This window comes from Gopherus evgoodei, chromosome 18 (genome assembly GCF_007399415.2).
Source record: "Gopherus evgoodei ecotype Sinaloan lineage chromosome 18, rGopEvg1_v1.p, whole genome shotgun sequence".
NCBI lineage: Eukaryota > Metazoa > Chordata > Testudines > Testudinidae > Gopherus > Gopherus evgoodei.
This window is the reverse complement of record NC_044339.1, coordinates 4,833,425-4,847,366: the sequence shown is the minus strand read 5'-3', so window position 1 is coordinate 4,847,366 and position 13,942 is coordinate 4,833,425. Positions and strand designations below refer to the sequence as shown.

General features: G+C 45.3%; 1 protein-coding gene across 2 annotated transcripts; it reads right to left on the bottom strand.

The window, feature by feature from the left end:
* Positions 1 to 3,281: 3,281 nt before the first annotated feature.
* Positions 3,282 to 12,214, bottom strand: GUCA2A (guanylate cyclase activator 2A). Of its 2 annotated transcripts, XM_030537774.1 has the most exons (4): positions 12,152 to 12,214; positions 9,931 to 10,078; positions 4,095 to 4,281; positions 3,282 to 3,567 (listed from the first exon to the last, which is right to left on the bottom strand). In XM_030537774.1, exons 2-4 carry the CDS (start codon positions 10,000 to 10,002, stop codon positions 3,503 to 3,505), a joined length of 324 nt encoding a protein of 107 aa, XP_030393634.1. In that variant the 5' UTR covers positions 10,003 to 10,078; positions 12,152 to 12,214; the 3' UTR covers positions 3,282 to 3,502. The 2 variants fall into 2 exon arrangements, with proteins under 2 accessions (XP_030393634.1, XP_030393633.1); XM_030537773.1 differs by lacking the exon at positions 12,152 to 12,214 and having other exon boundaries at positions 9,931 to 10,093.
* Between the last annotated feature and the right edge of the window lie 1,728 nt (positions 12,215 to 13,942).

Genomic DNA, 13,942 nt, shown 5'->3' with positions numbered 1-13,942 from the left:
TGAGATTCCTTTGTAACTCTTCACAGTCAGCTTAACTGTCTTGAGTGATTTTGTATTGTCTGCAAACTTTGCCATCAATCCATCCACCTCCTTTTCCTAATTGCTGATGAAGACACTGAATGACACTGGCCCAGTTCAGATCTTTGTGGGACCCTCACCATGTACCTCTCCCCATCGTGAAAGATGACCATTGGTTTCTTTGTTTCTTGTTACTTTGCCAGGAGAGGACCTTCTCTCTTATGCTATGTAAATAAATAAAGGTAGAGATGGCTACAAGCAAATAAAAATAAAAATACACTTTCTAAAGGCTAAGACCTAATTTCAGCAATTTTCAATCTTTGTTCAAAGTAGTTTATTCATAATTCTTCCATTCCCAGAGACTTCAACCCCTTTGGCTGAAGGACCCGTCTTTCTCAGCTTGCAAGAGCTCTGGCCTTTGTGTGTCTAGTGATGGATGGCAAGATGGCTTCTTCTCTTTCCTTATATCTTCCCAAACTCATTGTTTTTTCCTCAGATTCAGGATGACCTCATGCTGTTTTCCCTTTCCCATGGACTTTCCATTCCCCTGCTGATTCATATGCAAATTGGGTTTTCATTGTTTTTGGTCACACCTGGCTTAATTTCCTTTGAGACAGGTAGCTAGTTGTCTTCCCTTCTGTCTGGGAGAAAATCCATTTCTCCCTGTGTTTGGTCACAGACTTTAAAGCATAATATCATTGTGTGTCCATATTTTCTCCTATAGTATTAATACAGACGTTGCAGTATGATATTAATCACCAGTGTGGTGGTAGCTTTCGGAAAAGGTCTTACCTGATACACTTTTATAATACTGTAATATTCTATTCAATCATTTGATTCAATTATTTAACATTTGAGATTCAGACCTCTGCAAGAGGCTATCTCCCTCGCTAGGTTGGTGGCTTTGTTTGTCTTTTATGCAAATGTGCCTTCGTTGTCTGTGCCTGTTAACAAGAAAATGCACCTGCCTTTGTTTAGTGAAAACCGGAATTATGCACTGCTTGCAAATGTATTTTAAGTGCATAATTTTAGCACATATTCGTAACTCTTTGTACACAGCTGGTACATACATTATGTAAGCCCATTAATGATCAATGAGTTGTTATTTTTCCAATGGTAGCTTATATGATACCTTTTAGATATAGATTATGACAACAGTGCATTAGGTGTAGTGAATGTGTCGGGTCTGACAAGGGCTGATGATCCAGGGTGGTGAACCAGAAAATGGGCCTCTGTGTCACAGACTTCCCCCCATTCCCCTGCAAGCATAGACCTGTGCCAGGATACTAAGGATCTCTTGGAGTCAAAGACAAAGCAGATTGCAGACCTGAGCTGATACTTGTGGACTGGTGAAAGGATCTTGAGTGTATGGCAGTGACTAATTGCCTAGAACTTCCCTTGGGGACCGCTCAGAGGAGAGGGTGGAACCTGCCAGTCAGATGGAGAAAGACAACTCACATTACTGGCATAGTTCCCACACAATGCAAAGAGTCAGAGAAAAGAAATACAGCATGTTACTTATTCTGGCCACAGGCCATGTTTCTCCACAGGGGGACAATCCTGACCCTCAGCCCCTTGTCAATTAATTTAATTATATATTTTTGGTACGCTGAATCCAGTGCTGGTGAAGTTGCTGGACAAACAGACCTAGATAGGAGGCTGAAATCATCTCTCCACGAGACACGCCTAGTCTGGGCGGTGTCAGTCCACTCTTGCACCACACATTGCCCTGCTAATCTTCCACAAAGCCTGAGCTGGAGGGACTGCTTCTGCAGGGAGAGAGCCATTCCCTCTCCAGGGTTCATCCAGTCTTCATGCTCTCTACTGACGCAGCCCCCTAGGGGGCCAGATACAATGTAGGCACCTGCCCATTGGGGTATTTAATTGAAGAATGTGTAATGCTTTTCCTATTCATTCTGCTTAACTCCTGTGCATGTCTGGAGGACATGGAGGACCAGTTACTGGCACGGTATTGTTCTATTTTGTTCTGACTGACTGGTCCAGACTCAGGAGTTGAGCTGGGTGAAATTTTTCAGATGAATAGTTTATTCACCAAAAAAATGCAGTTTTAGGCCCACCAAACCTATTTGTGAATTTGGGTCAAATTCAGGAGACAGTTTTAGCCGGAAAAAAAATGAAAACAAAATTTCCCAAAGTCAAAATATTTAATCTCAACATTTTTTTAAATGAAATATTCTTTGTGTTTTGAAACAATATTTTCATGGAATCATAGAATATTAGGGTTGGAAGAGACCTCAGGAGGTCATCTAGTCCAATCCCCTGCTCAAAGCAGGACCAATTCCCAAATAAATCATCCCAGCCAGGGCTTTGTCAAGCTGGACCTTAAAAACCTCTAAGGATGGAGATTCCACCATTTTATTTCTAACTGGAGTTAGATTTGTTTTTGAAAAGAAAAGGTAAAAATCACTTGCAAACTAAATGAAAACAACATAGAAAAAATATTTTGGGTTGAACAAAATAATTAGTTTGACGTGCAACATTTTCTTTTTTGGTTTTTCCTTCAGTGAGAAAAAACAAAACAAACAGAAAAAAATCTGTTTCAGGTTAACCTGTACCAGATTTTTGGGTTCAGCCACTAAACCAAAAACTCAATTATTTGCTTACCTGTGCTCAGAAGGAAACACTGGCATGGGAAATCAATTGTGATCATGTTTGGGGCTATAGCCTGCAGGATCAGGCCCTGACCCTGAAAATCTTTTAGACGTGAGTTCTAATGAGATTTCTGGGCTGGGGATTTTGTGAGGACGGCTTTGATTGTGATGTTTATTTTTGGCCCTTATGGTTCTATTCCCAGCATTGGCCTAAATCTGGAATTAAAAAATCCTCATCCAAAGATTTTTCAATGCTCAATGAAGGTTTAATTTCAAGTTAAAAAATCTCAAAATAGATGAAGGTTTGAAGTGTATGTTTGAGGAAAATTAGTGATTGGCCTGTTCCCTAATCAAAAAATGAGGTGTTTATGGCTTGGGGAGCAGGCCTGGTGGCCAGATAAGAATGAATACTGTGCTGCTGTCTCTTGTGTGGTTTAGCAGTGTCACCAACTCTTGTGAATTTATTGTGCAATTTGTGATATTTGGTGTATTTTTAAAGCACCAGCTCCTGGAGTCAAGAGATTATGTGAGAACCTATCATTCAAAACACAAACTTAAGTTTCCATCCCTTATCATAGCGGAGAAAATGTCTAAAACATAACCAGAGTGTTCCCTAAAGGCTCAGAAACTAGAAGACAAAAAAAACCCCTCCAGATTTATTATTTTTTATTTATGGAGTCAGGTCTGGCTGATGATTTTCGATGTTCAGTGCTGGCAGTACTGAAGCTGGCATGAGGGAGTGGTGTTGAGACAATGGAGCGAGTCATAGTATCACTATCTTGTCTTCTCAGGTCAGCAGAAAGCAGAGGTTGGAGCTGGAGCAGTGTTGCTGTAATGCCTCCTAGGGCTGGAGGCTGAGGAAGACTCTCTCTTCAACAGCCGGCACATGCAGCAAAAGCACAAATCTCACAAAGCTCGGGGGATCTGGCGATGGGTTCTAAAATCAAAGACAACAGATAAGGTTATGGCTGGCTGCTCCCTTTCCTCTAACGCCAGGGGCACTCCAACTGCTGACAGTGCCACAGAGCCTTCCCAGCCATGGTGCCTGGTCAGTTCGCATCTGTCACACTTCACAGCCAAACAGGGAGAGCCCCTTTGCTCTGAGGGGTGGGACACAGGCCTTTTGGAGGGTGACAGAGTCTCTGAGGGAATGTACATGAATCACACGGGGAAGGAAGTGAAAGAGCTGCACAGAGCTGGTCAACACTGAATTTCTCCAGGGAGAAAATCCTTCCCAGGACAGAGAGCGAGATGGGAAATCAAACCCCACAGCGGCTGCGTTATGGGAATCCGATGGCCTCACAAGGTTCAGCCCTGAGACTCACAGGGTCCTGGAGTGTTGGGGCGTGGGAGGAGTAGAGTGTGCTGAGAGAGGAAAGGCCGAGCGGGGCTGTGGGATGCTTCTGGCAGGATTTTTCCCTACTGAACATGGCTGGTTCTGGGGTACCAGCAGTAAACACCTACTTAGCTCCTCAAATATCTGGTCAGCGTCTGGTGTGGCACAGAGGTCCAGGAACTCCTTGGGAATGTCAGAGATGGCACACAGAGAGGCAGATCTGACATTGAGCAGATAAGGATTCCCGGTCACGGAATTGTCCATGAAGTCTTTCAGCTTCTTCACAGACTCCAGGGGGAATGAGAACTTTCCCACCTGCCAAAGAGAGAGATACATTGAAACTCACTCTGTCCATCTTCAGTCTACAGCAGTTTGAGAGTCCTAGAGCCTTATATAAGGATTAAGTCTTTCTTCCAAGAAGGCTACCTTAGTCGAAGCCCACACTTTAGTCCAGATCCCAGCATAAGTCTCCATATAGCCACCTTTACCCCATTGAGCAGTACCTTAATACACAAACAGACACTTTATTTTCAGTGGGATACTCATGGAATGTGACACTTCTCGGCAGGAGCAATGGTGGCAGCATCTAGTCCCTGGTGGGGCTAAATTACTCTCTGTTATGCTGGTGTAAATCACAAGTAACCCACAATTTTGTCCATTCCATGGATTTTACACCCCCAGCTACAGAAATCTTTGACTGTTCAGGGGCAGTTGGATAAACACTGGTGCATGCTGGAAAACCAAACTTTATACCTGTCTTTGAACCAGCTGGCACTGGGCACTGCTAAGTTCAGGCTATGAGATGAGATGGAGCCTTACGTTCTTCTGTAATGGAAATTCTTTTGTGCACAGAAGGAGACATGACAGTGCTGGGTATTTGCTCAGGTGATGTGGGACAGAAGACATGGTGATATTCTCCCACTGACTGCATTGGTCAACTTCCCAGCGTTCCTCCAATGCCTCACACACTTTTCCAGCATTCTTCTCCACTTGCCTTGGCCACCATCCCACCCACATCCCCATTACTTCCAGAGAAGTGCAGGCTCTTCACTGCTCGGCTGAATGAAGCACAAGTCCAGAGATTGCAGAGTGAGTCAGCAAAGCAGCTGCCTTTAGCATCTTCTAGCCCTCCGACCCCTTTTTCTAATGAATTGACTTATGTTCTCCCCTGACGTGGCGCGGGAGCCTGAACTTCACAGGTTATCATCGTTGTGTTAGGAGAAGCCAGGTTCAGGATTGCCACCTGCTGCCATTTATTTACAATAGTTTCTCTTCACTTCCTGGCTGCTGTTTGCAAAGCATTAAAGACAGGGTGGAGGTATGGCAGCTTGTTACTGGCATTGCTCTACTGGCTGATTCTCTGCTGCACACTGAATAAACACATTTTACTTTTACTTTTTCTGGAGATAACAATACTGACTTACGTGTACATATTGCATCTTTCAGTGAGAGGCATTTCAAAGCACTCTTCCCCCCTGCGGCCTATATTTCAACCTTGACAACTGTGTATCATCTCTATCTAATCTGCCTGTCTATTTTTTATGTTTATATTATGTCTCTCCCTTATTGTGGAGGTCTATAAAAGGGCTGTTGATACATTGGAGATGGTTCAGAGAAGGGCCAGGAGAATGATTAAAGGGTTGGAAAGCCTGCCTTTCATAACAGACTCAAGGGGCTCATTTATTTAGTTTTAACAGAGAGAAGGTTAAGGGGCGACTTGTTCCTAGTCTATCCATAGCTATACGGGTACACATATATAACAGTGGGCTCTTCAATCTATTCGAGAAAAGTCTGACACAATCCAAAGGCTGGAAGTTGAAGCCAGACAAATTCAGCCTGGAAATAAGACAGACATTTTTAACAGTGAGGGTAATTAGCCATTGGAACAATTTACCAAGGGTCATTGTGGATTCTCCACCACTGGTCATTTTAATGTCAAGACTGGATGTTTTTCTTAGAGGTCTGCTCTAGTTCGGACAGAAATTATTTCAGGGCAGTTCTGTGTCCTGTGTTTTACAGGAGGTCAGACTAGATGATCACAATAGCCCCTTCTGGACGTGGAATCATGGCATGCTTTAATTCCACCCTAGAGATGGTTGCATTTCAGTGTAAAGTGAGGTGTTTCCTATGTCTCTGTGGTGACATTTACCCTGACCAGAGGGAAAGCAAGCTTTCAAACTAAGGGGTGACAGTGATGTATAGGACCTATGCTGCCCTGTGCAGATGGCTGAATGTCACCCATAGTGTTTGCGTGGCTTTGTGATCATTTGGATAGAAAGGTGCTATATACCAGTGTAAGATTAGTTGTACTAGGGACAGTAAACATTTATATGACCCCAGCCTCTAGAAGGTGCCTGAAGAGTTCAGGGAGAGGAGATGCCTATGGAGCATCCCTCATGGAACCTACTTCTCTTTGCCGAACAGCCCCCAACAGGAAGGAGTAGGATTGGGGAGGTGGATGAGAGCCACCCTCTGCACATTCACTGTCCATCTGAGGGGATGCCTTCAGGCTTGAGGAGGGTGAGATAGGCTGCCGACAGGTACCCAAGCAGAGGAGTCACACCATGGTCACACAAGCCTGAGCAGGCCTCACCGATCCCTTTTGTGAGCTGATGTAATCAGGCCTGTCGAACCACGGCAGTTCCACGATGCACCACAATGTACCACAGGAAGACATCATGATGCACCATGGGAAATGTACTCTATCCATGGCCTATAGGGTAGAAAGGGAGCACGAGACACCCAAACTACATCTTCCATGAGGCACTACAGCAGCTCAGGAGGACACATACATTAATATTGATCAGAAATAAAACACTTGTTTAGATTTTCCTAATGGAAATTTCAGCCAAAATTCCTCTTTTCCTGCAGGAAAGTGTTGATTTTGAGTAAATCTTATACTTTATTAGATATTTTTTGCTAGGCTTTGTGATATTGATCATTAAGTTAGTGTGTTGTTGTCATAAACAGATAGCTAAGGGTTAATGTCTCTTTCACTTGAAGCACCTGACCAGAGGACCAATCAGGAAACAGGATTTTTTTTTCAACTCTGGGTGGAGGGAAGTTTGTGGCTGAGTCTTTGTCTGTCTGCCTGCTTTTCTCTCAGCTATGAGGAGTGATTTCTATTTCCTGCTCTCTAATCTTCTGTTTCCAAGTTGTGAGTACAGAGATCATGTATTTACATGTCTATAGTTGCTGGAGTGCTTTGAATTGTATTCTTTTTGAATAAGGCTGTTTATTCAATATTCTTTTAAGCAATTGACCCTGTATTTGTCACCTTAATACAGAGAGACCATTTGTATGTATTTTCTTTCTTTTTATATAAAGCTTTCTTTTAAGACCTGTTGGAGTTTTCTTTAGTGGGGAACTTCAGGGAATTGGGTCTGCAGCTCACCAGGGAATTGGTGGGAGGAAGAAGTCAGGGGGAAGTCTGATTTTGCATTCCCTCTGGGTGAAGAGGAAAGTGCTTTTGTTTCCAGGATTGGAATAACAGAGGGTGGACTCCCTCTGTTTAGATTCACAGAGCTTGTGTCTGTGTATCTCTCCAGGAGCACCTGGAGGGGGGTGGGAGGGAAAAGATTTATTTCCCTTTGTTGTGAGACTCAAGGGTTTGGGTCTTGGGGTCCCCAGGGAAGGGTTTCGGGGGGACCAGAGTGCCCCAAAACACTCTAATTTTTTAGGGGGTGGCAGCAAGTACCAGGTCCAAGCTGGTAACTAAGATTGGAGGTTTTCATGCTAACCCCCATATTTTGGACGCTAAGGTCCAAATCTGGGACTAAGGTTTGACATGAGTGGCAGCGGTTACGGGATAGACAGAATCCAGAAGCCAGTAGGAATATTTTATTTTTCTTTTCTCTGCTAGGGGCTTTTGAGCAGAGAGAAACAGTTTGGTTTTAAAAGGGAACCAGAGAGAATTTTTTTTTCTGCTCTCTCTGGCAAGTTTCTGGCTTGCATATTAAGCAAGGAGCCATTAAGCTGTGACAAAAGAGTCTTTTGTGACACAATAGCACTCCCATTAGGAGGCAAATACCAGCACTATATACATGCAAATAAAGTGGTTTTTCTAGTTTACGCTAGAGGAAGAAAGGGAAATAAGCACTGTTGCTAGGCAGACTTCAGGAGGCAACAGAGAGCCTGCAGTTCAGACAATAAACACCGGAGGGCACCCCAACACAAGAAAACACGATGTCATGAAAACCAGAGGCAGTACAGCTCGAGGCAACGGAAAAACAGATGGAACTGCTCAGAACACAGATGGCCAGAGATGAGGCAACTCACAGACAAGAGATGGAAAGGCTACAAAAACAAGAAGAAGCCAAAAATGCAGCCCACCACAGAAAACTACAAGAAGAAGAGGTAGCCCACCACCGAGACATGGAAAAACAACAAAAAGAGATGGAACTCCAGAGGGAAGCCCACCGACAGACCATGGAATTAGAAGAGGCTAAGCAAAACACAGCCAACCCTAACAACCCTGCGCCAATTATCGTTCCACAGCACAGGAAATTTCCCACCTACAAGGCAGGTGATGATACCGAGGCCTTATTGGAAAATTTTGAAAGAGCCTGTCTTGGGTACAGCATCCCTGAAGACCAGTACATGGTAGAATTGAGGCCACAGCTCAGTGGACCTTTAGCAGAGGTGGCAGCTGAAATGCCTAAAGAGAACATGAACGACTATAAACTTTTTCAAACCAAGGCCAGATACAGAATGGGGATAACCCTGGATCATGCCCGTCGGCGTTTCAGAACCCAAAAGTGGAAACCAGATCTGTCATTTCCCAAACACGCCTACTACGTTGGGAAAAATTATGAGGCCTGGATATCAGGAGACAATGTTAAAACCTTGGAAGAACTGCACCTATGGGGGTTAGCATGAAAACCTCCAAGCTTAGTTACCAGCTTGGACCTGGTACTTGCTGCCACAAGAAAGCTTTATATAAAAAGAAAGAAAATACATACAAATGGTCTCTCTGTATTAAGGTGACAAATACAGGGTCAATTGCTTAAAAGAATATTGAATAAACAGCCTTATTCAAAAAGAATACAATTCAAAGCACTCCATCAACTATAGATATGTAAATACATGATCTCTGTACTCACAACTTGGAAACAGAAGATTAGAGAGCAGGAAATAGAAATCACTCCTCATAGCTGAGAGAAAAGCAGGCAGACAGACAAAGACTCAGCCACAAACTTCCCTCCACCCAGAGTTGAAAAAAAAATCCTGTTTCCTGATTGGTCCTCTGGTCAGGTGCTTCAAGTGAAAGAGACATTAACCCTTAGCTATCTGTTTATGACAGTTGTATATGTTTTTTTTTCTAATCCCAAATTCTTTATCCTTCCCACCTCTTTTCTAAATAGATTTGCTCCCTGTCTGACACATAGGCTGCTTGCTCAGTTTTATCTCACTGCACCTTTCCGCATTCTCAGTTATTTCCAAAAAAATACACGTACTAGTTTAAAATCAAATCCAGGGGCCTGTTAAACCCAAATAGCCACCTGCCTAGCAGAGGAAGAAACTGATTATGATTATGGTTATAAGTGTTATTTTTATTATTGATTGTAGCCCCAAGAGGGTCCATCAAGATCAAAGCTCCATTTTGCTGAACAGACAGAGTAAGAGAAAGACCCTGCCTCAAAGACCTTACAACTTGAATGCAAAGGACAGGCCAGAATGGGCAGGGTGACCAGGGAGTGGGGAAGGGATATGAATACAGGCAAAGTGAATGAGGTGGTGGCTTGCCAATATCACGTTAGTTCTCTGGAGTCTTTTGTTTGTTTGTTTTTCGGTTTGTTGATTTGGTTTTTTTTAAGTAAATGTTGGGTGGGATTTTGTTCCTGAATTGGTATGTACTACGCAACTGGCCTCGCTAACACTGGAATTTATTCCTTACACAGTCTGGTCAAAGTTAGCTCTATGTGCTGCACCTGGGACTGCAAGAGGAATTAAAACAACTCTTACCTGGACTGTGACACAGTCAGAGAAGGCTGCCAGGGTGCACAGGCACAGAACTGCAGCCAGCAGAGCCTTCATGGTGACCAGAAGTCTTGGGATGTGCCTCTCAGCTCTCGCCTCGCCTAGAAGTTCTTTGGACCTGGTTTCCTTTAACCTGAGGACAAGGAGATGTGATTTTTAAAGGGTTCTGCTGTGGTTACTGTGTAACTAAGACACCACCGTCACTGGCTAGTGTCAATTATAACCTCCTTGGCAAAGAGCCATCCAAAGTGCCCAGGTAGAAACGAGGCCAAATTAAAGATAATCTATGATTCTATGATAACACTCAATACGCCGTGATCAATCTGTTTGAAGTTTTACGCCTGTTCCTTGGTGGTTTATGCTTGAATTAATCACTGACAGCCTCAGTAGCCCAGCTGTGATGGAGATCAAAGACCCGATACTGCAAGCTGCTCTTGGAAGGTGCAGAACACGGTCAGCTACCAGTGCCTTCACTGGGCTCGGTATGTGGACTATCCGGCTCCCCGATGTGCTGAGGATGCACTTCACCCCCATGCAAATGGCCAGCACAGGGTCGAGGCATCTCTGAAGTCCCACTTAGTCTTCACAATAGGGTCTAGCTAGCACGTCAGTAATGCCTAGGCCTTGTGCTGGCTCTGTGTCCTGCGTGACCGTCACCCCGAGTGTGAAACCAATTGCTGTTCCCCTAAGGGATGATGTCCAGTGAGCAGGTCACTGAGCTGCTGGGGAAGATGAATGAGGTGATGGAAAGGGGAAAGTGTGTTGTAAGGAAATGCAGATTCTAGGGCCAGCCTGTTGTGTATCTGGTTGTCATGCTAATAGACTTTTGTGTTGCCATGGCAACTGAGTTAGATTATTAGGGGATAGCCCAGCCCGTTTTGGTTGGTTTTTTGTTAGGTCAGTGTGTGGCTGCTTTCAAGGTTTACAGCTCTCTGTGTCTCCAATGATCTCTTCCTAAAACGGTTGCCCCCAAGGATCTAACACAGCCCTGCAGAGTGCTGAAAGCAGTGAGAAAGGCAAGTCTTCAGGGTGCCTCTAAAATTCAGGCTCTCTGAATATGGATTTAGGTGCCTACATCAACGCACCACCACTCCCATTTGAAAATTTGGCAGCCCGATTTTAAATTAAAACAAGAAAAGTTGTTTGTTTGCTTGTTTTGAATGTGGAACATTAGATTATGCTTTGAATGGTCCCAAACTAGTTCTGCCACTTAATCAAACCGGTGATGAGAAGACACCATTGTAGTAAGATAAGCAGGGACAGCTCTAGGCATTTTGCCACCCCAAGCACAGCAGGCAGGCTGCCTTTGGCGGCATGCCTGCGGAGGGTCCGCTGGTCCCGCGGCTTCAGCGGACCTCCCACGGGCAAGCCGCTGAAGGCAGCCTGCCTGCCGCCCTCGCGGTGACTGGCAGAGCGCCCCCAGTGGCTTGCCGCCCTAAGCACGCGCTTGGCGTGCTAGTGCCTGGGGCTGCCCCTGAAGATGAGTCCCTGAAACATAAACCCTTTGGTATCAGAGGCCCAGTATGAGGCCTGAGGCCTGAACTGAAGTAATGGTCAAGACCTTGCTAACATAAAGCAAAGTTAAGCTGTGAGCCAGAGGCAGGCTCTGCTCCCAGAAGTTGGCAAGAAGGCTGCTAAAAGCATGTATACACATATAAGCACTAATAAGATGAACGCATGCCAGGATGGCACCAGAACATCCCAGTACTAACAGATTCCACAGAGTTAACACGGAACAGGGCGACGCATCCAAAAGACAGGGTCAAAAGGACAATATGACGGATAGACTTGCTTGTTTGAACCAATCTGTAGGAGAGAGGCAGCACCCTAATGCGCAGAGGGGTTGTACCTCAATGCGTCACGAGTGATGTGTTACCTGATTGTACCTGTGTATAAGAATGGATCCCTGAGTGAATGTCTTGTCTGGCCTAGGGGGCAGTGGCAAATCCTGCCACTGACTGGGCCGGTCCATTGTCAGGAAGCACTAGGGTGACCAGATGTCCCGATTTTATAGGGACAGTCCTGATTTTTCAGTCTTTTTCTTATATAGGCTCCTATTACCCCCCACTCCCTGTACTGATTTTTCACATTTGCTATCTGGTCACCCTAGGGAGCACATATGTACTAGCAGAACTGTAGATATCTGTTCCAGGGAGCTAGAGACAGTGTTTCATTTGAAAATAAAGCTGGCTGGGTGCCTTCGTACCTTATTAGAGTCAGTGGTCATCAGGCTGTTCGCTCGAGATCTGCGCAGAGGCTGGACAGCACACGCATGCAGCCGACTGTTATCATCACTGAACAGAGCAGAGCACCACCTCGGAGGCATTTGACAACAACCATGATCCTTATAGTTAATGCCACATGTTCATACAGCAACTCCACACTTAACGTTGTACTTATGTTCCTGAAAAATGCGACTTTAAGTATTAAAGAATTAATGTAAATGGGGAGGGTTAAGTTCCAGGGAAATTTTTTTCATTAGACAAAAACTATATTATATATATATATTTACACACACACACAGAGTATAAGTTTTAAACAAACACGTTAATATTGGTACACAGCAATGATGATTGTGAAGCTTGGTTGAGCTGGTGAAGTCAGAGGGAGGAAGAAGGTGGGATATTTCCCAGGGAATGCCTTACTGCTAAATGATGAACTAACAATTGGCTGAGCACTCAAGGGTTAATGCATTGTTAATGTAGCCTCACACTCTACAAGGAGCAGGAATGGAGGGAGGGGAGACAGCATGGCAGAGAGAGACAGAGATACACACCGTTTGTGAGCGAGAGAGACATGAGCATTTCCCCTTTAAGTACGCTGACCTCACTCTAAGTAGATCACCAAGTTGAGACAGCAGCTGCTGCCAGCAAACTCCCTCCGTCCTGAGCCCTGTCATGTTCCCCCAAGCCCCACCGGCTCTATGGAAGATGGGATAAGTGGGGGGAAGGAGCAAGGGGGACACCCTGACAGCCCCCTTTCCCCCCCCCCTGCACAGCAAGCAGGAGGCTCGGGGAGCAGCTCCAAGGCAGGGGGCAGGAGCAGCACATGGCAGTGGGGGGAGGGACAGCTGCAATTGCTAGCCTGCTGGGCAGCTGCCGCATGGGGAACTTAGGGGAATGGGGAGCTGATGGAGGGGCTGCTGATCGACCCTGTTATTAGAGCTGTGTTATTGGATACTAGGTCACATGGTGTTGGTTCTGTTCCCCAACTGGATGGCTTAACCACTGCACGCTTCTCCAAAATGAGTTCTGTTTCATTTCAATACATCTCAGCTACACCCCAGCACTCACGCTCTTAGACGGGAATTCTTCTTGCACAAGATCTTTCAAAAAGTAAATCCGAAGGGCTGAAAACATGTTCAAAACCAAATTTTCGTTAAGAGGCTCCAAAGTGCCTGCTGACGACGGTCTGGAAAGGTTGCTGTGCATACAGTGAAGTTTGTACCGAAGTCCCTGCACCGAGTTGAATGTGAACATTATTGAGGGGTACTCGCAACCCTACTTCTCATGCAGACAAGATTTTTGTTGCTCGAAAGAGGTGTATCAGGCTGGAGCAGAGATGATGCATGTGTGTGTGTGTGTGTGTGTGGGACGAACCACGTGCCCCATTGCCACAGAGTTGCTGCTTGGCTTGTACTGAGCATGCTCAGTAACATCTGCTGAAGCTGCTGCCCTCCCCCTACCCCCCACTATCTTCCCCGCAGGTACTGGCCTTGTCTCAGGGCTGGAGGTTGGAGAGAGGGCAGCAGGTGTAAATCTGCTTATCTTGGGTGACTCCATGTAAGGAATGTAAGTGTAACCCTTCTGCCCCTCTGAGCTGGCAGCAACAAGGGCCGGGTTCAGTATCCAGGAGTTCCATTTCAATAACACAATGCAAAACCGGCTCGAGCCCCCACCCAGTGACCTGGGACAATTACATATCACACCCCCCGGGCACCTCTAGGAGGCAATACTTCCCCACTCGCAAGCACGGAGTCTGAGTGTAGCAAAATCCT